We start from the raw sequence: 27707 nt of genomic DNA on the forward strand, positions 1-27707 counted from the left end.
AAAAGGGTTCAGCTTCCCGTCAAACTTAGCTTTGCTTTTACTATAAATAAAGACATACAGGCAGACATTGTAGGTAGCGGGAGTGCATTTAGAAAAGCCAGGCTTATCTCATGGTCAACTATATGTAGCCTGTCCTACCCGACATTAAAACTGTGCATTCAAATCTTTTTAAATTGTCAAAATTCAATATTTTTCCTTTTTTTACAGTGAAATATATTTTAACGTTTGTTGTATTTCAATAAAATATATTTTAATTTTGTGAAATTTCATTGTATATAGGAATTTTTAAAAATTGATAATCTCAGCCACGCAATAAAATAAGTAATCAAATCATATTGATTCATTACTATTCTAATGATCTCTAATACTTTTTAATTGCTTCAATGCGAGCGAAGCCGCGGGTAAAAGCTAGTATATAATAAATTAGTCTTACCTGAAACTAGACAACCAGTTTAACTTGGGAAACATTTTTATTTATTGGAGCTTTTCTCAATAATTCATTACTATTTTCAATTTTATTAAAGAAGTTACAAAACAAAAACTTAAAAAGTTTTATTCTGTTTTTTTTAATTGCATTTTTTACGTGACATTTATTAATGTAGGTGTATTAGTACACGTTGTGTTATAAAATTGGAATTGGAAAACCGTATATTTCTAAAAGTAAAACCTATTCATAAATATAATAGAAAGTTCAATTTTTGGATACTTATTTTTCTGGTGATATATAGCTCATAAATTTTATGTATGTTAAATCAACACTAATGTATAAATGGGTGACGTGTGACTTTTTCAGAAAAGGATAAATAGAATTGTTCTAACTAACCGGTCAGGTAATGTTTGGATATGATCGGAGTGAACTGACTACACATTATTTGGATGACTTTCAATGTTAAAGTTCTATGCTTAACCCAAATAGAGGTGACGTTGCTTATGACATTTATTAACTGGGTGCCTACGTGTACCGTGCTTTTTAAGTCGTGTCAATCTCATTTGTAGAAGTGGTATATAGTGTGGAAGTTAGAAGTTGCGATTCTGTTGAACACTGCTTCTTTTTGTTTTGCTCATTCCAACAGTGTATACTAAACTTTCGTTGTTCTCTTTCTAAATTATTCACAAGATGGTAAGTATTTTATATAAGTTACAAAAAATATTCATTTTATTCACGGCTGCGTTTATATAGCCTGCTTCTCCAAGTGCTACCAATGTGGGATCTGGAGGAAGATCTCCGTCAAAAGCTGTAGCTCCTAGGTCTTCTGCAGGAAGTAGTGTGAGGCAAAGGAAAACTACAACCACAACGACCACAGCAAGAAGAAACACAGGTGCTGGTACTGGTGGTATGTGGCGTTTTTATACAGATGATTCTCCTGGTATTAAAGTGTAAGTACAACATACATTAGTTTTCTATTAGTATAAAAAAACTGATTGCTTTTCCTATGAAAAATCTATTATATTTTTTGATTGTAGTTCAGTACAATAACATATGTGTAAAACACTACTTATATTATATATATAAACAAATTTATTGGTTGAAACCTTGCATAAGTGAGTTATTTTGATGTTATTGAATCCCAATTTTTGTTGTAAATGTTTCCATTTATATCAATTATAGTTTTGTACCTTCCATATGTTCGTATAATTGATTATTACATTTATAAATGAAAATATTGATAAGATTTTGAGTTTTCTGATAAAAAAATTGGTATTGCTAATTGGAAGCACTTAAGGAATGCAGTATTTTTTCAAGTATGTTTTGTAAAAGTAAATACACCATCATTCATAAATATATAGCAAGATAGAGAATATTGGATAAGAGTTTTAATAAAAGATACATATTAATGCTTATTCTAAATTTCAAGGGCTTGAAAAAAGGTTAATTGATTGCAACATATTACAAAAATAAGTAATGTCTATAAATTTATATATTTGGAAAAAATTAAACCATATTTGTTGAATTTTGTACTATTCTTGGCTTTTTGTTTGTAGTAACAGTTTGCATCTAATTTTCTCTTTGTTCTGTGTGTCTTATGAAATATGGCTTTCTAAACCTTAAATATTGTCATCTTTTCATTCTTAACTTCTTATTTATTTTCTTTTCATTTTAAATTTCAACTTTTCTCATCCTAGTATTTTCATTCTGGTTCTCATCTTTCTGTTGCTCTCTTCTGTCGTCGTTTCTCTCTCCAATACTATCTGCGCTTTCTAATTATCTTCTCTCTTCTTTAAATGTTTTTTTAACACTCACACTACTTTCAATGTAGTTTTCGTCGTGATTATCATTATTTTCCTATTGTTTGTCATCAAATATAGAGAGTATAACATTTCAAGCTTAATTCTGTTGAAAAACACAATCCGTTTCAATGTGATATGGTTATAATCTTACCTCCACTGAAGCATCCCCTAGCAAGTTCATTTCAAACCTGTTCGAATTGATCTCTATTTTATATTAATTACGTTTGAAGTGTCATTTTGCCTGTAGATACAATTATTGGTTTATCATGATCTACATGAAAACTTTTTTCCTTCAAAATATAACTGGCTTCAGGAGACCCCTTACTGATACATTTCCGCCCTATTTTCAATACTTGCAAGAAAATGAATTCTAAAGAAGGAAATTTACGTAGATCTTTGTTGAGTCCACCTTGTACCCTTGGGGGTTCACCTAGACCACTTTGGGAATCGCTGATCTAAATTGAATTGCATTGTTATTTCTGGTTATATACGCACTTAACAATAATTCTTATATCTTTTACAAATTGTTTTAGGTATGTTTGAAGATGATGATTATTGCAAATTTTTGTAGATAGGAATATCTTAACATTATAGTTAACAATTTGGCTTTTATCTTGTTTCTTGTATCTACTTTATAATTTATCTCCAATGTATTGGGTTTGTCCATTTATTTTGTGAAAGCCATTTCAACTTGGATTTATTATTTATCAAAAGGAAAAAGTATATTTAGACTCACAGAAATGTGAGGAGAATATTCAGATTTTTGAACATACTGCCTATTTATTATAAATTTTTCAAATAGATTAAATTGGGGTATGCAGCAGAGATTAATTTTTTTTATTTGGTTTCAGGGGCCCAGTTCCAGTTTTAGTAATGTCTTTGTTATTCATTGCTTCAGTATTTATGTTACATATCTGGGGAAAATACAGCAGAAGCAGTTCATAGATGATAAATACTCATCATCATTCCATCTTCCACCTATTTAATGCATTTTTTGAATTGTACATTTTATATTGTTATAAGTATAAAAAGTCTTTTTGATTTATATATTTTGTAAATTTAATGAAAACTACAGACTTTGTAAAATTTTATTATGAAACATTTACATACTTTTGTGTAGTTGTTACAATTTCTATTTATTATAGAATTACACATTATTATTTTCTGTTATTTCTGGAAAATTGAAATAGAGCAAAAAATGCATTCATACAAAATTAATCTACAACAATGTACATTCTGTTGTTTTTCCATAAACATATAGAATTAGGGTATATAATAAATAAGATTTATATTTAATAAAGTGATATATTTTATTATTCAAAAGTTTGTTTTCTAAGATACAAAATTGTGCATTAAAGAAAACAGATGTACTCAAATGTTGCCTTTATGATTTTAATCGCTCCAGTTTCTTCGAAAATTTGATACTGTATTTGGATCACACCAAAATTGAGATACAACTTATCAATGGTCTTCTTACAGGGAGCTAGTTCTATAATGATTTGTCATTGCAAGGTCGCTAAAGTGTCTTTTTTATTTTAGGTTCTTAAATGTCCCTTTTTTTGCAAATTGGACCCCAAGTGAATTTTGTATCAAAGATTGTATGATTTTATTATATATATTTACCACAATGCCGCATACTTTTAATTTGAGGATCGTGCTGAGAACCACTTTTTTTCATTTATTTATGATTGCCAGATGGAATTAAACATAAGTTGTATGATTGGAAGTCGTCATTGACTCTTCATGTCATTACTAATATTTGTGTTAGTAAACTTTTAACTAACACTTCTCTTGACCTCAATTCCCAAGATAATGTGTGGATATCTTTAATAGGGGTTGTATATACCAGTATTAGACAGTTTCAATCTGAAGCAGAAATAAAGTCAACCGTCATTGAAACCTGGGATTTGATACTGCCCTCCAGTAATTGGTAAATGATATTCCAAATTATACAAAAACTTTGTGAATATATTGACTATTAACAGTATTTCTATGGGACACTTTCCCCCTATTTTTTGACACATTCAATTTTTTTCTGTCCACGTAGTAGGAAGTGAGTTATTCCTTTTTCATAAGTTTTTTGTACAGACTTTCTTAACAGGTTTGTTTCCCGATTTGTTTTATCTCCATTATGACACACAATCACAGTGGTGATTTTCCAAAAACACTTTTTATAATAAGGTATGTGGAGTTATATATCAAAAGAAAGAGCATTTGGAACTGAGTGAAATGACATCACTCCTATCTTTATAGATATGGTGATTCCAAATTGTCTGTTACGTTTTTTTTGGTGGATTTTGGGAACTTCATGGCCCCAATTTTTAAACCGTTTGAGATATTTGAAAAAAAAATTTTTCTCTATCTCTATGAGGACAACCTTCATACCAAATTTCGTTACATTCTGAGGGGGTCGAGTTTATACCCCGTGTTGATTTGATATGGAATGACCATTGTATTAACTTAAATTTCATGAATAGTTTCTACATCTTTTTATTTTCATTTGAAAAAAAATATAAATTCACTCTAAGCATACATTTTTTTGATTGTCTCACTGTAATATTGTTCAATGGCTTTTCTTTTTAATTTCAAGGTGGCTGTAACTAATCCACTATCTGGTGTCCAAACTTCTTTTACTAATGTGATCCTTTCTGGTATTTCGAATTTTTCTAGCATCACTAAAATCCATAATTTTTAAAGTTAATTAATATAAATTCAATTATAAGGAAAATAAATCATCAATCAAACATATTTACTGATGAATTATACAGAGTTGAAACAATGTATGATCATTAGATTGGTACAAAAAAATGACTATTTTTTTAACGATACTGTGAAAATATCATTCATAATGATAAAAAATATTATTATTAAACTTTGAGTTGTTAATGAAAATATTTAGGGGTGTATCGTTACGACTATTGATTTGTAAACAGTAATTGCATTTTATACTCAAAACTCTACAATCTTTTTTTGGGCCAGTCTAATAATCATTATTCATTATTGAAAATTTCAACAATTTGCATTGTACAAAATTGTGAAAAGTTGCCCACGGCGTAAATAAAATTTGGCGCTTCCTATAAAATTGACCCTGATTCTCACGTGGCGCCACCCTTATTTAATACATTCAATGAACACTGTCTATATACAAAAATTTTAGTCAATTTCCACCGGTAGCATAAGAGTGAAATATATATCCACGATTAAAATAATATTCAGGGAATAAACCATAGTAACGGGTGGCGCAAAAAGAACGCATGAATTTGAATTGACTAGTGTGACTCGGAGGAGCGGATCGGAGGGGTGGGGGCGGGTTGTTTTGTAGGTTAGGGCGTCCAGTTTTAGTAGCAATAGTGCAGTGGACCGTGGCGCATTGCGTTTTCGCTGTTGAACATTTCTTCAAAAGTAATGAATCTGTTATTAATGTTCAACGGCTTTTCGTTGGGTTGCCTCTTTTCGCACAACTGGATCAGTTACGAAGGAAAAGTCGTCCGGTCGTGCTTGCACGGCGCGAACTCCACAAAATGTCGACATAGTTAGGGCGTCAGTTCGCCGATCCACTAGGGTCCAATGGACAAAGTCATAAATTGGATAATCTAAACATTTTATTTATCAGTGAATCTAAATGTTCTTGATTTTAGGTCTCTTATGTTTTAAAATTAGTTTTTTTTTGATAACTTTTAAAAGAAAGATAATTTTATTCATGTGAGTCCGTTTTGTATGTAATCAAAATAAAGAAAATTATTATATAAAACTGATGCGTTCTTTTTGCCCACCTTGTATAAAAAAATTTTATATACATACCATTTTTAGCATGTTTTTTAATTTGGACTAAAATATCTTTAGTTATATTCTGATCGTCGCAAAGTTCCTCAAACGTCTTATTTAAATTAAATTTTCTGGTAGCTAAATTTAATAATCTTTCTTGATTAGCTACTACTAAAGCTACGCAAAATGATTTTGTTGGTTCTGCAAGAATGCAAACACAATCGATAATAGAACAAGTTGTTAATTGCGATTCGATTTTTCCTAATGATAAATACTCTCCAGATTGTAATTTGACTAAGTCTTTTTTCCGATCTAAAACAGGATAATTCGTATTATTCCATGTTAAAAACATAAATTATATAGTGTAAACTGCTTACCTTCGGTCTCTGAAGATGATAATTTGGTTATCGAAACGTGTGTCAGACAGAATAATTTTCTGAGCGTTAAAGGCCGTTTGACATGATGAAGTTTAGCTTATTGTTTCATGCAATATCTCGCACTTGCAATATCATCGGATTATGTTATTTTATTACGTGCAAGTTGCAATTCTAGGGAGAAATCTAGTTACTTTTGACTCAACAGAGTGAATCTGGTGAAACTCTATCCATCACACTCCAAAAGCAAAGTAGCAGAAGTTTTAATTATTGCTAGTGATGCACTGACCACTTTTTTCTTGTTTACTTTACCTAGTTTTGTTATTTTCATTCATTTCATTCATCATGTCAAGCGGCCTTAATATAACGTTCAATTTAAGAAATTAGTTTAATTATATGTTCGCGCTAATTTTTAAACAAAATATTTTACAAAGAAATTGAACAAATTTAAAATTCATATGATTTAACAAAACCTTTTTGTATTAATTTTTATTTTGAGGTTATATTATTAACTTAAGGTTACCTATAATTCTTAAAGATCCGTCTGAATCGAATTCCCCAATATCTCCAGTTCTAAACCATCTAACACCATTTTCTTCAAAGAAATCTTCATTGGTTTTTTCAAAATTTTTGTAGTAACCCTTACTCACAATATCTCCACCTAATAAAATCTCTCCTCTCGGATTTGGTTTATCGGTTACGTAATAACCACCTTCATCCCAATTAGTTAACCGCACAAGAGCTGTTGTCATGGGAGGACCCACACGACCATATCTTATATCATAATCTAATAAATGTATACAAGATAATTGATTAACACTCTCAACAAATAAAACAATTAGTGAAGTTACATGTTTTAAATAGATAATTATATGGAGTTTTCTTTCATGAATAGCATATATTGGGTCAAAAATGCACTTCTCTGAGCATTTTCTAGCAATTTTGCCTGTATTTTATGCTTGGGAAAAACGGTTTTCCATTGTTTGATTTATTGTGTCTACAATCCAGTTCAAGACATTTATCCTAAGAACATCTTCGGGAGATTAAGAAACTCTTTCATCGCTACATTTTTCTTCGACCATTTTCTTTACTCCGCTTGATTTTGAAATTAAGTTAATCAACAAATCTTTCAAATCCTCTAATTTTGAGGACGTCTCAACCTTTTCATTAAATTTAGTAACAAACGTCTTTGCTGCATCTAGGGTTTCATTGAACCTGTATCTGAGATTGAGTCTTACTATTATTGACTCTATTAGTGGCCAGGCTTGAGCAAAGTCAAGGTTTATCGTTTGATAGTCTGATAACGGTGTAATTACTTTGGATATCTGCAGAAAATTCATTGCAATAACTATTGTCTCGAAGTCTAGGAATTTAGTAATCAGTCCTGTAGTTTTGCTCTTAATTGTAGGGTTAAACTCAGCTGATGAGGAAATCTTTTGTGAGAAGATGCAGTTAGTTCACAGAAGACATGTATTCTTTGGGAGCGGTCAAAAGTGTTTAACGTCCAGTTTTCAATTGTGTCAAATATTTTCACGGTGGAAAGACTTCTACCGTTTTTTTCACGTTTCGACAAACTTCGGTTTAAACGTTACCGGCGGTCAGGGGGTAGTTTAATCTTCAGTTTAACATGAAACGGAGTATCCGAACGTAACTTTCTCAAATTGTTCACATTTTGACGATATTATAAAGGATTTTGAAAATTTGCACTTTATATTTGATGAACTCGACGATGATGTTGAAGAAATTATCAATATTGTCGACGCGCCGAGAAAACTGGCGAATCTTTAAATTGTCCCTTCTATTATTTTATTTTGTTGTGGTTTTAACATGACAGTTTTTGTTATTTTCATCATTAAATTCACTCGCAAACTTTTATTAACCTTTTCCCTTTTCCTTCCAGATTACTGTGTCACTCTTTTTGGATTCGATTGTTCTTTTATATTTCCTCACAAGGTTAACCAAAAGTACTACTCCATTTTCAGAGAAATTAAAGATCTTTCTTGTTCTCTTTTGTTTATAATACTTTCTTAAACAATTCAATTTCAAAACAAATATCGGAAAACTTTTGGTTATATTTCCGCGCAAGTGACAACTGACAGAAAAATGTCTGCTCAACTGTGACCTTTAAAGCAGAGCAATCTTGTTAATTCTTGATTTAAACTGGAGTTTAAACCATAGTTTAATCTCCAGTTTTACCCTAGGTTGAGAAATTCGCCCTAAGAGTAAAAAAATAATGCAATGAAGCTGTTGATACACAAAAATCGTAATTGGCAGTGCAGGGGGACACGTCCCCCTGTTCCTTTAGGCCAGCAAGATCTCATTTTTCTTCATATTATAATCAAACAAATAAAACCTATTTAAACTTACTATCTTGGTTGGTTCCACAAGCTGTGGTTTCGGTCAATCCATATCCTTGGATCAAATCTACACATAAACAAGTTTTTATTAATTCGTGAGTTTCTGGTGTTAAAGGAGCTCCTCCTGCAGCTATTAACCTCAATTTACCTCCAATTATGTTTCTCGTAGCCTTAAAAATTATTCTACAAAAATAAATCATTTGAAAACAAGAATTATTTAATGTTGAATCATACAAATTAATAAAAATATATGTGAATTGTTAGAAATGAATACTAAGTTGGAATTTTTGGAACCGTTGGTGGTGGTCAGAGACTGATGGCAAACTAGATAAAAATCAATAAATATGTCATTGCAGATTCATTTTTTGCATTCACATTTGAATATTTTTCCTGACAACTTAGGAAGTATGAATGATGAACAAGGGAAGTGTTTTATATATAAGAAGCGTTAAATGTCCACTGAACAACAAAAAGTAAGTAACGGGACCGCAAAAAGTATTCAACATAATGAACGCCAGAGCAGAAAAGCTATTCGAGGAACTGGAAACACATCCGAACCAGGGACCAAGGGAACTCAACTTATTTTTACTTCTTCACAAAGATGGTCATTGACAAATATAAACTCGTGGCCATAAATAACGTACCACCCTTTATTCCAATATCAAAAACTAAAATGTTAAATCTTTTGGGCTCCTTTTTTTTGTATCACACAATGTTAGGGATAAACGTAGCAAAATTTCTTATCAGCAAATGACTGTTTTTGTGATTTATTCAAATTTTAATTTTATGCCTATTTTAATGTTTCTTTCATTCTATTGTTATACCAACTTGTGGACAGCAGTAATTTAAGTCAATCAAGGTGTGTTAAAGTCGAGACTAGTTGAACAAAAAATGAATAGTTAGGCAGTTAGTGAACGCGAAGCTGAAAGGATAGCCGTGTTAGTTGGACAGGGACAAAGTTATCGTGAAATGGCAAATCTGTTTGGCGTACACCACACAACCATCGGCAGATTTGCTGGTCTACACAGCAGAAGAGCTCTTCAGGCACCTTTGCTAACCAGGCTGCATCGTGCTGCTAGACTGAGATTTGCAACGTAACATTAAGATTGGAATTTAGAAAATTGGTGCAAACTTTTACTTACTGATGAGACAAGAATCAGTCTAAGAGGTCCAGATGGACGTAATCAAATTCAAAGTCGGTGAGGAGAAAGATTCGCGCAGTCTTGTATCTTTCCCAGGGAGCCGTTCCAAGGAAGGTCTATCATGTTTTGGGGAGGAATTTGTTTTGATGCCTGCACAGAATTAATGTCCCTTCCTAGACCCGTCCTTAACGATAATGGCTAGACCACACGTTGCGGCAGATGTTCTGAATTACCTACCGAAGTAGGAATTCATACCCTGGATTGGCCACCAAGAAGTCCAGATATGAATCCTATCGAGCATGTCTGGGACATATTAAAACGCGGCATTCGTCGTCGGAATCCATCTCTTCAAAATTTAAATGAGCTTGAGCAAGCGGCATTAGAGGAATGGGAGAACATGCCTCAAGAAGTGATACAGCACCTAATTGAAAGCATACCCAGGAGAATGTTAGCAACAATTACATCCAGAGGCGGAATCACACGCTACTAGCTTTTTAAAAAAAGGAACATTATTGTTTAGAATGCAAGTTTTATTTTTCAGAAAATTTGGTTTTATTGCAATGTTTTTATTTTTATTTTTTTACTCATTAAAAATCACTCAAAGTTTAACAATAGCAATGTTAGTTTAAATTTATTAAACAAAAAAATATTTTCAGAAATCGGGGTGGTGCGTTATTTTTGACCAAGAGTGTATTTTCTGTTCTATTCTCACTCCATTGATGAAATCAAAAATCATCAAATGAATGTATAATGCGAGATATTTAGGATTATACCGACCTGTCTGTTATAGGCGTTGAAAAACCTCGTTTTGTCCATTTGATCTTATATTTATATCCAAAATTAAAAAATACTTTTTGCACCGTACTACCCTGGCGGACTTTTTCTCGAATTGCTTTAGCTATCCGATCTAATATTAACTAAAATATAAAATATTTTCAGTTAATACAGTGAAACCTCTCTAACTCGAAACTCAAGGGACAAGCAATCTATTTCGAGTTAAAGGAGTTTCGAGTAAGGGATACTTTGAGATGAAATGAATTTACAGAGGTTAACATTGTTGTCAATAAAAAAATTTTACACAATACGTTCTCAATGTATCAAGGACACGTTTCGCATCATGACTTATCACAGAGTGTAGTGTGTAATTCGTTTTGTCATCAGAATCTTCCTCGTCTTCATTTCGTACACTTGTAATAATGTCAGAATCAGTATAGAGTCCGTATGCAGAAATACCATTATCAAAATTAACAAATTCTTCGAAAGTCATAGGTTGTTGAATACTGAAGAGCGCAGTAACTAAAGACTATTGCTGCTGGATGTTCGAATAAATAAATAAAGAGGTGACATCTGCAAAACCCGCTTTTTTGAAGCAATTTGCGATAGTATTTTGACTAACATTCCTCCATGATTTATCTATGAACCTAGCTGCATGTAGAAGTGTAATACTTTTGTTTTTCTTTTTTTACAACTTCCTTTCGGTAAAAGCACTTGAAATTTCCAATGATTCCTTGATCAAGGTGTTGCAGTCTTGAAGTTGTATTTTGTGACAAAAACTGTACAGTAATATTTTTCACAGGCGGCAATGTAGTGTGAGTACTGCAATTATCAATAAACAGTAAAATTTTTCGCTTTTGTTGCTTCATTACAATAACCACTCAGTGAACAATTCGATCGTCATCCATGCTTTTTTATTGGATCTATATTCAACTGTTAAAGATTTCACTTCTCGGAAACAACGTGGTTTTGTTGATTTACCAATCAAAAAAGACTTGAATTTTTCAGTACCACTTGCATTAGCGGCTAATAGCACTGTAACTCTTTCCTTGCCATACTTTCCACCAAAACATTATTCAGTCTTGAAAGTTAATGTACTGTTAGGTAAAATAAACCTAAAATTACATAAAAAGAGCACGTAAATCTGTAAACTTGTTATAATTTTATTGAAACATAATTTTAAAAAAGTTGTCGAACCAGTTCATCGACATTGAAAATGTTATCAAAGTCATATTCTCTTATTATGGTTTGCAGTTTTAGCTTCCAATCGTCACATGTGTTATTGTTTACGAAAAACAATGCTGTGCCTCTACTTAAACTTCTGCAGCCAGTCGTTACTAGCTCTTAAATTGTCACAGCCTAAATCTTTAGCATATTGCTCAGCTTTATCGCTCACGAATAGTCCAGAAATTCTGGAATTTTTGCAGACACACTGCTTAAACCATTTCAACGTAGCTTCTTCAACACTTGCTGTTCAGCCTCTCTCTTTCTTTTACGACTACAGTCACCTTCGTAAAATAGAGGTAAAATTTCGTCTGTATTTTTCAAAATCGTGCTACTAGGAATGCCTTTTGCTATGTCTTGTTTACTCTTTTCACTTCGGTCCAAAGCTTCAATAATCTTAACTTTATAAGGAATGCTTAGACATTTAAGTTTTCTCTTAGCACCCGGCCATGACGGTGGTCGAAATGTAAATACCGACGCCAACTCATACGTACGTATTATTACATTTTCGCATTTCGAGTTGCAGAGGGTTGTGATCGTCGCTTCGAGTTATAGAGGCTATTAGTACTAAATATTGAAAAATAAAGAACAGAGGTTGTGATTTTACATGATTTACGCGATTTTTTCGAATTTGAGAGGTATTCGAGTTAAGAAGATTCGAGTTAGAGAGGTTCCACTGTAGTTGAGTAACACTGATAAAAATAAAAACGTTAACCACCATTACAAAAGAACCGTGGTTCACAAAGAAGATACTCATTTAGAGGTTAGATAATATTATGGAGTATATTTGACTATTCTGATTATATTTTGAATAAGTTAAATTGGGTTATACATTTTCTCTTAAATAACTGTTGACACTTACTGGTACACTGGTCATAAATGTTGGTTGCAAAATTGATGCATCTCCTTTACTTCCTCTTTTAATTTTACTTGAACCATCTATCATAGTAAGAGCACTCGAATAACCAATTTTTAAACCCATAAAAATACAACCACTCTCCACTAAAAGTTCAAACACATGGGCAAGTGGCAAATAACCCATTATCACTTCATTCGGATACATTTTGGTAGAGTCGGTGAAGGCTTTAACAGATGCAATCATGTTTCTGTGGGTGAGCTGAACGCCTTTAGGAACTCCCGTTGAACCACTTGTGTACATTATTATGGCGATGTCATCAGGAGTAGCTTGAATTGTCTCTAAACAATAATAAAGATGCCTTTCAAGTAGCTTAGTTAATTAACTTAATTTCATATCTAATATTCATTGATAAAAAATAATTTGATATCTAATAAAGCATCCATATAAACACTACTTAATACGAAGAATGTTCTTGCATCTCCTTTGAAAGTTTGCTCAAGTCCGGTTTGTAGGTTGTTTTTAATTTTAGGCACATTTCCAGGTTCTCATCTATGAGACGACTTCTTTGTTTTTAAAAAGATTTATACTTGAAAATGATTGTTCGTATGAATACGTTGAGCCGAAAAGGGAAAGAACTTTCAAACGCGAGTTTTTTCGCTGATCATAAGCATACTATTCCAGGCGTTGGAATAGATCATGTTTTCTTTCTCCAGGTTTTTTAAAGCAGACCAATTGTGTTGAGAACTTTGTTCACATTTGTTCTTCTCCAATATTCCCAAATCAACACAAACTTGTTCAAATTTAGATCTCTATATATCCTTGTTTTTCAAATCCAGTAATTGTATTTCAAAGTTACCAATGTCGATGCCAAAAGGAGAAAATTCTAAATCTGTTATTGTAGCATTAAGAGGGTTTTTGACGAATACTAAGGTCGATTTTGCTGTTTTTAAAATCTGGAAACCTGTTGATAAAGGCTTCCCTCATATTTAAAACGGTTGTTTTAAAATAGTATTTGTTAATAGAGGAATTATTTTCTTGGCGTTGCTTCCTCAGGCTCGGAATGTGAAATAAAGTTTCTCTTTCAAAATCATGTGCAAAAAGAAATTATTTTCGAACGAAACGACTTGTTCCAACATCGAAAAAATTGTGTTCTCCTCCCCTGAAAGTTTATGATTAAGCTGATTTAGATGAGAAGTAACGTCTACCATGAAATAAAAGTTTTGGATCCACAAATAAATGCTATATTGTATACTGTTTCGATTAATATATATATATATAATAATCGACATCAGTCAAGGGTGCTGATATTAAATGACCGTACATACTATTAACCGGCTTTTTCGTTCACAACCGGATTATATTAGAGCCAGAGCAAGACCGTAGGAATCATCTGCCAGAACCACACTCAAGAGTTCAAAGAGCCTATGCTATAGCGAATAGATAGTGGAACCAATGCACAGACTTTTTGTTTGGTACAAATTCTTACTCTTTCTGTTGATTATCCAGTTGCTTAGTTTATGTACGGTTTAAATGTCCCCTTATCAGCTCAATGACATAACTTATCACTATTATCAAACACAGCTCTTATTATTGGTCCATTTTGTACAATTGTATAAATACCGCCTTTTAAGAAATTCAGAAATACATAAGGAACATGTTTGTCTTCGCAAATGGAATCTCACAACTTTAAGCACAGTAACAGAATCAAAATTCCTAGAATATGCTTAGAATATTGGCGTTCACAATCCACGTGATCCCACGAATCAATCAGGATCCACTAGCAGAATGTTGTAGCATGGGATTGATTCGGATATAACCATGACTCGGCTATAGCCAGATCACAAGCAACTCATGGTTGTCAAACCAAACGTAGCAGTGAGCTACCAACAATTACCAAGCAAACTACCAATAGCTAGTAATCGACTGTTTGGTGGTGACCACTATTGTAGTAATATCAATTTGATTAGTTCTTTATGAATGAAATTTTTAATTCTAGAAACAAATTCGTATAATAATGTTTTGAATTAGTATTGCAAAAAATACACAATTTTGAGTTATACAATTCTGGTTTGACTTCAAGTAACCAGCAGCAAATATTTTTTTATAATGGTAGCTTCGTCATCGTTCTTCCATAATAGGTCTAAGGCCGGTTCCTTCTTCGATATTTTTCCTCATTCTGGCTCAAGATTGTTACTCCACCTCTTTCGTGGTCGAACTCCACTCCGTGTTCCAATTGGAGATTTATTAATTGCTATTTTTACCAGTCTAGAGTCTGTCAGTCGATTTAAATGCTGGTTCCATTGTTTATTACGTTGTAATACCCATTCGTTAATGTTATCTACATCACATAATCTTTTGATGTTTTTCCCGAGATCCACGAGTCGTTTCGTTTTTGATATTTTTGGTCTTGTTTCTGATGTATAAGTCAATATAGGTCTGATTGTCGCTGTGTGAATTTTTGTCTTTGTTTCTTATCTTGTCTTGCTTGTTCCACCATACTACGTTCTGAAGACATCTCGCGACCTCATTTGCTCTAGCTACTTGTCCTCTTACCTCCTCTTCTACGTCTCCATAACTGGTTATCAATTCTTCTAGTTCTACTTTGCATCTAATGAGCTCTTTTGATGTTGTCATGCATATGGTTTTTCTAAAGTCTAAATAGTCACAATCTACTATTTTTCTGTTACCTATTCCGTAATGATAATTAATAAGAGTAAATACTTACCAACATCACTGGTAGTTCCTAGCTCCGTTACTGAGTTAAAAGATATAATCTGCAAACCAATTGCCAAATATTCAGTCCAATCTTCTTTATTCAAATTCCTCAACTGATCCTCCATATAAACAATCGTCTTTACTTTTGGAGTTAGTGGTAGGATATTCTTAAATTTAGCCATCAAATCAAAACTTGTAATTACGACTTGAACTTCAGTTTCGTTAATAGCATGAGCAATACCATCGGTTCCTAATGTAGCATAAATTGTTACAAGAGGAATGTTTTGTTTAAATGCACCGTGTACGGCTATCATCCATTTCGCTTGAGTTTCGGCCAAGATCGCGATGTTTTTCGTAGATTTTACTCCCAATTCTCTCAAACCTTTTCCGAAAAGCGATGCTAAGGAATCGACTTCTGTGAAAGATAACCATTTGTAGTTGCCTAAATCATACTAAAATTAAAATTCTTTTGTTGTATCACTAATCAACATATTAGAGAAGATTTACCTTTTTGAAAACTCTACCATCGAGTTGTTTTTCATCTTCTTCTCTTAATGTCACTCTTGTTCCCAAACAGGGTTTATTATTATGTTTCTTACTGGCATATTCGAGTAATTTTGCCATTGTATCGATATTCTCCCTATCAAGCTCATAATGAGTTGGATAAGGCTTTTTTGTTGTTTTATAAGTAAGATATTTATCTCCCTTATCTATAATTTTTGCCTAAAATACGATAATGAAATGAATCGATGTGTATTGTATATAATTTTGAATTTATAGAAACCGAAAAATGTACCTAGAAGATTGATAAACACAATGGAAAATCTGTGTGTCGTCAGGAAGGAATCCCAAAGCTTCATAATGAAAATGGACTAAGACAGGATTCCTGAACCCTCTCTTGTATATAAAAGTTATAAATGATATAATTGAAGAAATGAAAAGAGCATTCATGAAAGTAAGAATGGAATATTGTAGGTTAAACCCAAAGAGGAATACAGAAGATTAGTGTTGAAAATTCGAAACTGGAATACATTGGAGAAGAAATTTAACACAATTTTCTTCAACTTTTCACTCCTTAGTCATTTTTATGTGTTTTTGTGATTAAGGTCTCTTTTGAAAAAATCTCGTTCTTCACTTATTATTTTAAACTAATTTTCTATCGAAGGAGAAATGAAATGAAGAAAAATCATCACAGAAAACAAAATTAAAACATTAACATAACTATAGAAGGGAAGGAAAGGTATAACCGGAAATAATTAAGGAATAAAAGTACATAAAGAAGGAAGAAGCGATGCGAAAATTGATGAAAGAGTATCGAAACGGTGTCACGCATTTTCCAGATCATTGATAAGCGAAAATTTAATCAACAGGAAAACCAAAATGACGGTAAATAGGGAAGTGAAAGTACTGACAAATAGACAAAAAAAACATACAAATACACACAACGCAAAAAATTAATTAAGTAGAGACAGAATTACAAACGAAAAAGTACTGAAATAATATCGGAAACAAGGAATGATAAATGAAAGACCAACTAAAGGTATATGTGAGGCATGTTCAAGTAACAAATGGGAGAGAGGTAAACCTAAAAAAACCTAGAATCAAGATATAGCGGAAATATTAGAAAGAAGAAGAAAACACGGCAAGCAATAACTATGACAAAATTTAAAAAATAATGAGATTGTTCAGTCACTTTGTAGGTTCAGCTTTTCATTTAAAAAACATTGAATAACCCTACTTATTTTAATATTTTACTAGCTGGATTTCTGAGACAAATCATTTTAAAAGTTAAAAATGGATGTTACGCTCCCTGGCGACCATTTTGAAAATTTAAAAAAAAATTTTAACTTTCTGCTTTCGATTACTTTGGTGAATTTTAACGACGAATAGCATCGATACAATATTCTTATATGGTCGATAGGTTCAAAATGTTTCACGCTTTAATATTTTATTGCCACAAAAATGTTCAACAACCATTATTGTAATAGGATGTAATATTACTTCAACTACTGATACTTTCATAACTATAGGAATTGAAAACGCGAAGTTTGCGTGGTTTTACAAAGCCGGAAAAATTGATTATTAGAAAAATCGATTAATGTTTCTCTCTCGTGGTATGAAATGGTGTGCCTAAAATGTATTCGATCGAAAATTTCAGTCTCTTTAAAAAAAATTTACGTAAACCAAGTTTTTGGCCATGAGAGTCAGGCAAGCATTTTTTTAAAGTGTGTCATAAGGGAGGAACTGTCTCCTTCATTACGTAACATGATTATTTCTTATTTTGTTCATTTCAATGTTTACTTTAAGATTATCGTCGTTTTTGGGCTCAGAAGCAGCCGGAAATATCCAGCAAACCAGGTTAAAATCCATTGACTCGGAACTCATTTTCGAAAAATAAAATTATAGTCAATGAATATAATCTAGAATAAATGTTCCTCTGGAGAAATACTATTGTTTCATGATGATTATAATTTTATGTATTACAAATTATTATGTGTAATGCAACCACTAAGGAGAAGATTACCCCGTTTTCCTTGATAAAAGAAACTCAGACTCAGACAATTGAGAACTTTTAGTGATAGTGGTTATCATATTTCGTGCTAAAAAAACTTTATACCTATACTTGTTAATCATCGAGAAGAATATGAGTTGTGGGCGCAGACCGTAAGTAAAAATTATAATCATTATGGAACAATAGTTTTGAACTATAAATTTTCATAAAACAAATTACATGCACGGTATGAGGGGATTTTTTAGATTAACAGCTCCCGGACTATATCTACAATGAGATTCCACTGAAACTATATAATAAGAATCATGTAGTTTTTCCAATATTAAATGCAGAAGACAGTTATGCGAAGAATATTTCATAAATACGCACGGCATTCATATCAAATTAAGAAATTGAAAATAATGTTTACTCCCCGTATAAAATTCGGTAAACATCTAACAAATCGTCAGTCCACGTGGACTCATCATCTCCACTGTTTACCAATGAAAACATCGAATTGTAAACATAAATGCATTTCTATTGACTGAAGTCGTATGTAACTTCGAAATATTCCTGTTAGAAACAATCTGCTTCATTTGGAGAAATTTATTTAATTCATGAATTTCTTTAAATGAATATGGCGTTCTTTAGACCATGGGCCATGATAATAAAGACAGGTATGAATTTAATAATAAATATTTAGACATATAAACACAGCAAGTTATTTTAAATATATTCGAATGTTCGAAAGGAAAATATTCAGCAATCTGATAATACAATCATAATAAGAAAATCAGTCTCCAAAACTGAGTAAAGAGGTTGTAGAACTCGTAAAGAAAGTTCTAACAGCAGACCGCCAAGATCTTTGAAAAAACTGTTTACAAACCTTCATAATTCAATCAAATGATGACTCAGACGATTCTGACTACAATTATTATTTATAAAGATACTTTGGAATTGAAATGTTTTTTTTCTTTTGTTTTATTTGCAAAGAATTTATTTTTCTTTATGGTTTTTGCTTTGAAATTTCGTTTTCCAAAAAAAAAAACGGATGGATGGGGTACAAAACGGACTCAGTTCACGTCTCGTAGCCTGTTTAAACCAAACTCCCTTACAGGTAGGTACATTTTACTCGTCCATTTTCGTTTCATAATTTAATATTCAGTTGTAGCAAGTTAACGAGGTATAATAATGATATTTTCCAAGTTCCAAGATATACATATTTTTTAAAGTATTTATAAAAATAATAAATTTGTAAAATGAGGTATCTACGTCTATGGTGGATCACAAAATTGTCGCAAGTGTTGTTATATAAGTTTTCATAATCTGCAATTGATATTGGAAGAACTATAAAGCATATGCTAAAATGATGTTTAAAAAATACTTAAAAAATATATTTCACTTACCCTTTCTATAGTGGAAAGATAAAATCTTTTGATAGGGTTTTGTAATAAAAAATATAATGGGAAAGTGAACACATCATAAATAAATACAGCCACATACAAAAATGTGTAAATAATTCCAAACATATACTTATTTTTATTACTGAAACAAAGAAATGAATTTTGTTAGATAAATAACGAAAATATGCACTATGAAAGAGATATTTTCAATGAAAATTGTCTATTTATCGTACAAAACTATGAAAATTGAAAATTCTTAAGATCGTGTATCCTGAAGATCGTGAAGATGTTATTTCGCAAAATTTATTATGTACGTAACATGAAAAACATTGCACAATGAATCATCTGTGTAGATTTATTTCAGTCGATTTCTACATGCCTTGAACTACTTTTTACAAAAAAAAAATGTAAATAAATATAATCTATATTTTCTCTGTGCGTTAACTTTTATTAACTATAACATCGGTACTTATAAAAACATATGTTATCATATTAATTAATGTACAATTATAAACATGTAGTAATTTGAAAAAATGATGAATCCGATAAGCCGGAAACAGTTTGATATACTATAATTAGGTGCACTATTTTGCAATTACCATTAATTATAAAATTTTAAAACTAGGAGAAAATAAGAGTTTGATTTAAAGAGTAATCGTGTAAAATTATAAATCTCATTCTGCTTTCACGAATCTCAGGATAGAAATATCGCGGTTTTAGATAAGAACTTTTCGGAAACTATAATTCTGGATCTAGTGAAACACCTATCAGGTGATTGCGAAACTTAACCCATGTGTTTCCAATGTCGCGTTATGTATTTGGTGGAAATATCAAATTTAAAACTCAATCTACAAAAACTTTATATTTATATCACTTTAGTTTAGAACATTAAATTTTGCATGTTTATCGTTTATATATTTATAGTTTTTCTTAACTAAATAAACATTTATTTGGTTAAGGAGTTTCATAATTCAAACACCAAAACGCTATTATTGATGTCGAAAATCTAGAAAGTAGAAAAACCGCAATCAAACATAATTAACAAGGCTGCTCATAAGGGCTGATGGGCGCCTCTTTATTTAATTTCTTCGAAGAAATTTATGAAGAGTTAGGTTAGGTTTGTTTGTTCCAATACCTGTTTTTTTTACTGAACCGTCACGTAATTTTTGGGATTGATTTTGTGCGCAGGGTTTAGCATTGCACGGTTTCGTTATTATACAAATATAGAACCGCGTTGGAACGGATTTTGATTCAATCGGATATCCCTCATCTCCTGCTTGGATCGTGTTGATTGATGAGTTTTCAAAATCCACATTTTTCATTGATGTAGTAATTGATATAATTCTATATTAAAAATTACACCTATAAATACCAACAAAAAGGTTTATCGTAGGTGGACAATGAAATATGATACCCAAATAGAACCATCAAACTTGGTTAGCTTGACCAGCCATGATTTACGAATAATAAATTCTAATCACAAGATTCGGAAAATTAACTCGGTTCAGCTTATTTGACAGATGACTGAAAACTTTGAGGGTAGATTTACTTTTCTAAGGTCTCCTTTGCTATCACTTCATCACAAAAAACAAAGATTTTGATACACATTTGATAATTACAGAGAGTATTCAACCCAAAAAATAATTATTTTTCATTTTTTTACTTCGGTTATAATATTCACGTTTTTTTTTTCATTCATTTGCAATCATGAACAATTTAATTTCTGAATATATCAAAAAGCGTGAAAAAAAGTACTGTAGCGACTCATTTTTTCACGCTTTTGCGTTAAAAAAATTCCGTAACGCGTCATTTTTCAAGGCAATTATAACAAAGAGTGTTACTAGCTTACATTGAAACTAAATCGCCTTAATGTAGAAGTCTTCAACACTTTAGTATACTTATTTAAAACTTACTTATTTAAATTTAAAATTTTAATGTAAGCTTAGTGTACGTTCACATTGGCGCCGCTCAAGCGGTGAGCGTCGAGCGATGCCGCTTTTGCGATGTCATCGCGCGTCATCACCTTTATAATGAACTTCGCAGTTATCCAACAAGATTTTTTCAGTTTTCAAGAAAGTCAGTGGAAACATTATGGGAAAAATCAACGTTTAGGTAATATAAATATATTTTTATTTACCTGGAACTCCTACAATGTGTGATACTTCATCCCATAATTTTGCTACCATTTTCCTGTCTTTGTAGGAATGGTGTCTATCATTCCAAAGGGCTGGCCTGGTTTGAATGTCCGATATTGATAACTCACGATCAATAATCTCATTTTGCGACGGCATTTTATTAAAACTAGAACGTATAGAGTCGCACTTCGACTCCATACTGAATAAAAATATAAACATGAGCCCACCAAAAAGGCGTAAAAAACGAACAAGATCGAAGCTCGAGCGGAGCGATACGTTGAATCGCGCAACGTTGAGCGGTGGTCTTTTACAATATGAACACATCAATTTAAAGTCTATAGCAAGAAATATTTTTTAACACCGCTGCAGCGACATCGCTCGACGCTCACCGCTTGAGCGTTACAAATGTGAACCCACACTTAGATATTATTTCTAACATCTTTGAGGTTGCTTTAATATTCAGAATCGCAGGAGCTCTGCGGAGGGAGGAATTATATAAAATAAAGTGTAACGATATTAATAATACTGGAAATGTTTTAATTAACACAGTACCTGATAACAAAAACTTTTGTTCAACGTCGATTTACTGTTATTGGTGAAATATCTTACAATAGATTAAATTTGGTAAAAATTTATAAAAAATATAAAAACCAACGACTCACAAATGTCAAAACAGATCACTATTAGTGGATTCCGGTGGTGATACAATTCAACTAAAGAAGCACGGTGGGTGGAAATCCAACACAATTGCGGAGGGTTACGTAGACAGCTCAATAAAAAACAAAATGGATTCCGCAGTGAAAATTTTAACGGGTCCAACTAGTACGACTTCAAGCAAGCTCATAATATCAGCTCCATTTGAATTAATTCAGATTATTTTTAAAAGGAAAGTTATAAATAGACTAGCCATATACATACGTGACGAGAAATGAGCTAAAACAAAGAAAAACAATCAACAAATGATTGTAATCATAGTTGCGGAATCCATACTTGAACGGGCTCTAACAAGTTGGCATGGGAATGAAGGGATTGTCCGATAAACCGTCACCAGTTTATTGGAAAGCGTGTACGGTTTTCAAGTAAAAAATGTAAATTCCATACTTCATAATTTATGGAAAGCTGTAATGGAAATTAATTATACAATTTGAGCTGCTTTCGAGCTTAGTGATAAACAAACTTATGAAACGTTATTGCCTGTGATTTGTTTGCATGATCTATGATTTTGATGTTGGAATTAAAATAAAATAGAGACACAAAAAAGAAAAATAAACAAGTATGCAATGTAATAGATAATTAATTATGGAAATACTAATTATTAATTATCAAGTTATAACTTTATGTAATTTTTTTCAGATTTGATACTAGAATATTCTTTTAAATGAATTTTTTCTTATCTGCGATTTCATTTTTGTACTTGTACTTCAAAATTGTTATACATGGATATTGTCGTTAGCTTGACCTTTCGAATAATCATCTTTTTATGAGATACAAGAAATATTAATTGATATTACAATTACAGCTAATTCTAGTATAGAGCTCAATTTAAAATCACCTCTTCAAAGAAAAGATAGTTTGTAATAATGATACTGATTATAGGTATTTGTTTATGTTAACGTTTTTATAGATTGTTTCAACTTGTTTCTTCAATACTAGATTCCATATTATGATAATATTAGTCAAAGGAAATATCTCCATTATGAGTTTAGGTGTTATTGAAATTTATATTATTATTCAAAAATAATGACTACTACATAGTCTGCTACAATTTTTTCCATCACTATGTATCGATTGTGATTTGTTGATAAAAAAAGCGATACAAACTAAAGCTAAATCAACAACTAAAATAAAACTAAAGCTAAATCAACAACTAAAATAAATATTTTGAATCTAAATATTACCTCTTGTAGTCTACAATCATAATGAACCTCACTTGAATTTTCACTGACACATTAACTTTGTCTTCTACGTGCTTTTCAACAAATCACTTTTGCATTTGTAACGTTTCATTTATCCTTGTAAATATGTATAATAGCTTTTTGTAGTTTATAGCGGTTATCTGGCGATTAGTCCGGTCCGAAAAGTTGAACTATCAGCTGACGACGATAAAAAACATACACGTAACACGTTGATACCCATTTTTTTTTCTTGTTAAATGTTTATCTAAATTTGTCGGTTTGTGATAAACGGAGTTGACCAATGAAAATTACACATTTACAAATTCACTAAAATTTATTTGATTTAAGAAAATGCTGAAATATTTAACGATACTGGCATCGCTTGAAATGGCACAGCTTTCCCAGCCAGAATATTTTTCTTTTACCAGTTTTCAACCGTCTCAACACCCTGACCACTTTATGCTTTGGGGAAAAAAGACGATTTCATCATACTCTCAATTTGACTACTCTCTATAGAGTACGGAAGGGAGTATGCTGTATAAAGGCAATCGGAAGAAAATCCAGACGAATCTACTCCTCTACCCTACTTCATACCTATAAAATCTACATCTTATCCATAAACGAATATAGAGCCGATGCGCCCTACTCAATCATCTTCTCAAAAAGCTCTTATCTTGCGAGCTGTCAATTCTCACGTATTGCAAATGCAAGTGCCGATTTAAACTTAGCATTAACGTTTAACTCAATAATCTAAATTCAAAATCTAAATGACCTACAAGCCCAATACTACGCAATATCGAATCAAGAAATGCCCTGAGTTGTTTGAGTAAAAGTTTGTACATGTTATTTGTTTACACAAAGTGTACATTTTACTGAAAATGCTCTAAAAATTTAATTATGACAAATTTTTCAATTTATTGTAAGTAGATGTGTTGGGTTATATTACACGTCAATGTCCTTATAATCTGAACTGATGCTCTACTAGTCCAACTGTACAGTATGAATTATTACAAAATGAAAAAATATATTTTTAGTATGTGAAATAAGTGCCTTTGTCGTTTACTACTAGATTCAAGCATCTGGTAAAGTATTTTTTTCCTTCTTGGGTATTTTGGATCCAGTTGTAGGATATCTTTTTCAATTCGTCCATCCATCGCGTCGGCAGTCGGCTCCTGTTACTGTATGATCCATTTCTGAGACGCCATTCTAGTATTCTCTTCGTCCATCTATTATCTGACAATGCTACAAGGTCCCAGTTCCATTTTAAATGTATGACTCTTTGAATTTTGTCCGTAAATTCTTATACACAGTTCTTCGTTTCGTATTTTATCACTCTTACCATGGACTTATCCATGAATCGTTGAGATATTCGTAATTTATTTCCAGCATATTCTCCTCACACCTGGATTATTACTCACAACCCAAGAGAAAACTTTCCTATCCGCTCCTTTAGCTACTAGCAATGGCCCTACGGAAAATTTTCTTTCAAGGTATTTTATTCTCCTCAAATTCTTAATTTAATTCCACGCGCGATAATAATAAAAGGCACACGTTGTGATCCAGTGCTATATGAGAAGAAATCAACTTTTTTTAAATTAGGGACATTTCTAAGATAACCCACATTCCCTGGATGATGAAGTGCAACATCTATGGATGTCTCATTACATCAAAAGAATTCATTATATTGTATAGGTGTTTATGATTTCTCAATCTTTCCTTGAATTTGAATGTTTATTCAATATGTAGAGCATAAAATTGAAAACTATTTCTTAAAAATAATATCGTCCAAGTGGCGCAAGCATTCTCGAAACCTAACATATTTTAAGAGCATTTTCTCCATCTCATGATAAATGTTTTTTAATTGGATTATTGTTTTTATTATATTCACGTAGTCTTTTAAGGAAACTCCATATGAAAAAAATTTTGAGATAAATGTAGGCTGCGGCGAAATCTTCAAATATCTCTTCTGCGCAAGATCAATTTGTTTGGGATATGACCACAATATCCCAATCTGTAAAAGTCTAGGATTCAATTTTTGATTTATTTTCGATTCAATTCTTCTAACTTTCCTTTTTTAGTTCTCTAGATATTTGATTTTCTGTACTCTTTCTAGCTTGTTAGAATCAATCTACAGTTCCGCCCGATGTTTCACCTATCCGAGGACATATTGTATGTTTAAACATCTAATTTGGAATTACCAATAGACTTATGAAATATTTTCACTGAGTAGTTCATAGTTCGTAGGTGTGGGCGGCCTTCAGATAGGCCCGTCGTGCGCCACTTAATGTCCGATGTCCTTTGATCAAGCCGATCAGGTGCTCTGGCTTGAACCCTTTGATGTAGTTAGGCAAGCTGTGGGGTTTGTCCAGGTGTTTCAACTGCGCCCGTGTGAGTGCAGGGCCCTCACAGATAACTTGGTCTGCAGTTTCGTCCTACTCTATGCACCAACGGCACTCCATGATGCCCATAGTGTGAAGATGCCATCTTAGGTAGCAGTGTCCGGTTAGAAGTCCGGCCACTAGTCTGATCTCGCCCCTATTTAGTTGGAGTAGTTGTTTGGTGAGAGACGAAAGGGGTCCATCTATATGGGCCTTCGCTTGTCTCATGTCAGGCGTCTCCATCCATTTCTGCCGAACCCACCTTGCGAGAAAACTGTTGATGTCGGCGGTTTTGGTCACACCAAGGATGGGTTAGCCCGCTTCGCTGTTGCCTTTTTTGCCTGACTGACCGGGCACCCAAACGAGCTGGATCTTGCACCCGATATTACTGTGTTCCTGTGGCGTCGATTGTGTATCGCGCGTCCGCATTCCATCACAGCGAATACCACGACATGGAAGACGGTAGCGTGTTCCCCAAGCGAAAAAGATTCGCTTATTTTGGCGTGTTCCTTCTCGGGGTAGTTATAAGTTGTTAATATCGGTTTTTGTTGTTTTATCATGTCTTATTGTACCATTTGAATTCTTATACAAGTCTTTGACGATCTACTTTTAGATTTCACTTTCTTGAACAATAACAACTATATATTTTATCACTTCTAAATAAAACTTAATTTTTAAGATCGTGGATAATAGTATTTTCTTTCGTGAACACCTAGTGGTTGTAGTTATAAAATATATTTCATTCCAAAATGCATAATTTCAAAACTAAATATCAAATTGAATTAATTGTTTATGAGGATTTTTTGTTGAAATCATATTTAATGGTTCACCTGTTTTTTGTAGATCAGTGTACATTGTTTGTTGAAGCTTATTTTCGACATTAGATGAAATTAAATGTTTAAATCATCCTACTGAGGACTATTTTTTGATTTTTTTCATTTGATCACGTTAAAAATTATTTGTTAGAGATTAATTTATGAAATGAACTTATATTTTCCAGTTATTCGTATAGGAACTGTGGAAAAATTCTTTTAATAAAATAACAAAAGGTGAATATGGCACGAATAAGATAAACCACCCCAAAACGATTATCATATCATTATCTATACATAGACTATTGATGATATAGGTTAAATCGAATTATCATATCTATTTTATGCTGTAAGATTTACTTCCGAAGATACCGGAAATGGCCATTGTTCGATACATCTCATCAAGACCTATCTATGTGTGAAAAATCATGATGATTGATTGACACATACGCAGAAGAGTTTCTGTGGAAAAAGTATATAAATACATTATTTTCACGAAAAATCAATAGATAAAATGAAAATTTAGTAATGTTTGTATGGTTAGGTTAGGTTTTTTGATAAAAAGGATGCATTTGTATTTTGCATATGGCCAGTTTCTATTAGTAGAAGGTGTTCCGACTAAGTGAAACAAGCAGTTCTTTCTCACCTCTGGGCACTTCAGTTAATTCTGCGCATCTTTTACGCTCATGAAGCATGCGTAGTATAGATAAAGTGTCTCGAACGAGAGAGAAAATGAATATTGTCGGCACCGTAACATAGAGACTTTTTTACCCATAAGAACTGTCCATTTAGAAGTATTACATACATGAGATCTATCGAATGAAGTTATCCATGGTTCGATATCTGTTTGTCTTCCTGAGATAATGACCAACTACAGTATAATCAGAAATAGATATTTCTACATAAAATAGACATGATAAAACGATTTCTCGTATCATCAATAGTCTATGTATAGTTTCATGATGATCGTCGTGGGGTGGCTTATATTATTAATTATATTATAATGAAATAGTATTTTAGTGGATAATAAATCACAATATTTTTTTTGGTTCTTCGTACTTACCTTATTAAAAAATAATTTTCATTTTGCCACATACTTTACAGTCCTATCAATTTGTAATCATTCCAATTACCAACATTGTTCTCAGATAAAT

General features: G+C 32.2%; 2 protein-coding genes across 4 annotated transcripts; one reads left to right on the top strand and one right to left on the bottom strand.

Annotated features, from left to right (window-relative positions):
• Positions 1 to 833: 833 nt before the first annotated feature.
• On the top strand, positions 834 to 5980 carry LOC130441494 (protein transport protein Sec61 subunit beta). The gene is made up of 3 exons (XM_056775207.1): positions 834 to 1120; positions 1181 to 1377; positions 3081 to 5980. The coding sequence occupies exons 1-3, from the start codon at positions 1118 to 1120 to the stop codon at positions 3172 to 3174; spliced, it is 294 nt and encodes a 97-aa protein (XP_056631185.1). The 5' UTR covers positions 834 to 1117; the 3' UTR covers positions 3175 to 5980.
• Positions 3304 to 27699, bottom strand: LOC130441493 (long-chain-fatty-acid--CoA ligase 4-like). 3 transcript variants are annotated; one of them, XM_056775205.1, is made up of 10 exons: positions 23367 to 23556; positions 19337 to 19475; positions 15947 to 16162; positions 15450 to 15891; positions 12728 to 13062; positions 10645 to 10784; positions 8736 to 8908; positions 6892 to 7155; positions 6031 to 6306; positions 3304 to 4904 (listed from the first exon to the last, which is right to left on the bottom strand). In XM_056775205.1, exons 1-10 carry the CDS (start codon positions 23384 to 23386, stop codon positions 4753 to 4755), a joined length of 2157 nt encoding a protein of 718 aa, XP_056631183.1. In that variant the 5' UTR covers positions 23387 to 23556; the 3' UTR covers positions 3304 to 4752. The 3 variants fall into 3 exon arrangements, with proteins under 3 accessions (XP_056631183.1, XP_056631182.1, XP_056631184.1); XM_056775204.1 differs by lacking the exon at positions 23367 to 23556 and adding an exon at positions 27617 to 27699 and having other exon boundaries at positions 4706 to 4904; XM_056775206.1 differs by lacking the exon at positions 23367 to 23556 and adding an exon at positions 27200 to 27235 and having other exon boundaries at positions 4753 to 4904.
• Positions 27700 to 27707: the final 8 nt, after the last annotated feature.

Source organism: Diorhabda sublineata, chromosome 3, assembly GCF_026230105.1.
Source record: "Diorhabda sublineata isolate icDioSubl1.1 chromosome 3, icDioSubl1.1, whole genome shotgun sequence".
NCBI lineage: Eukaryota > Metazoa > Arthropoda > Insecta > Coleoptera > Chrysomelidae > Diorhabda > Diorhabda sublineata.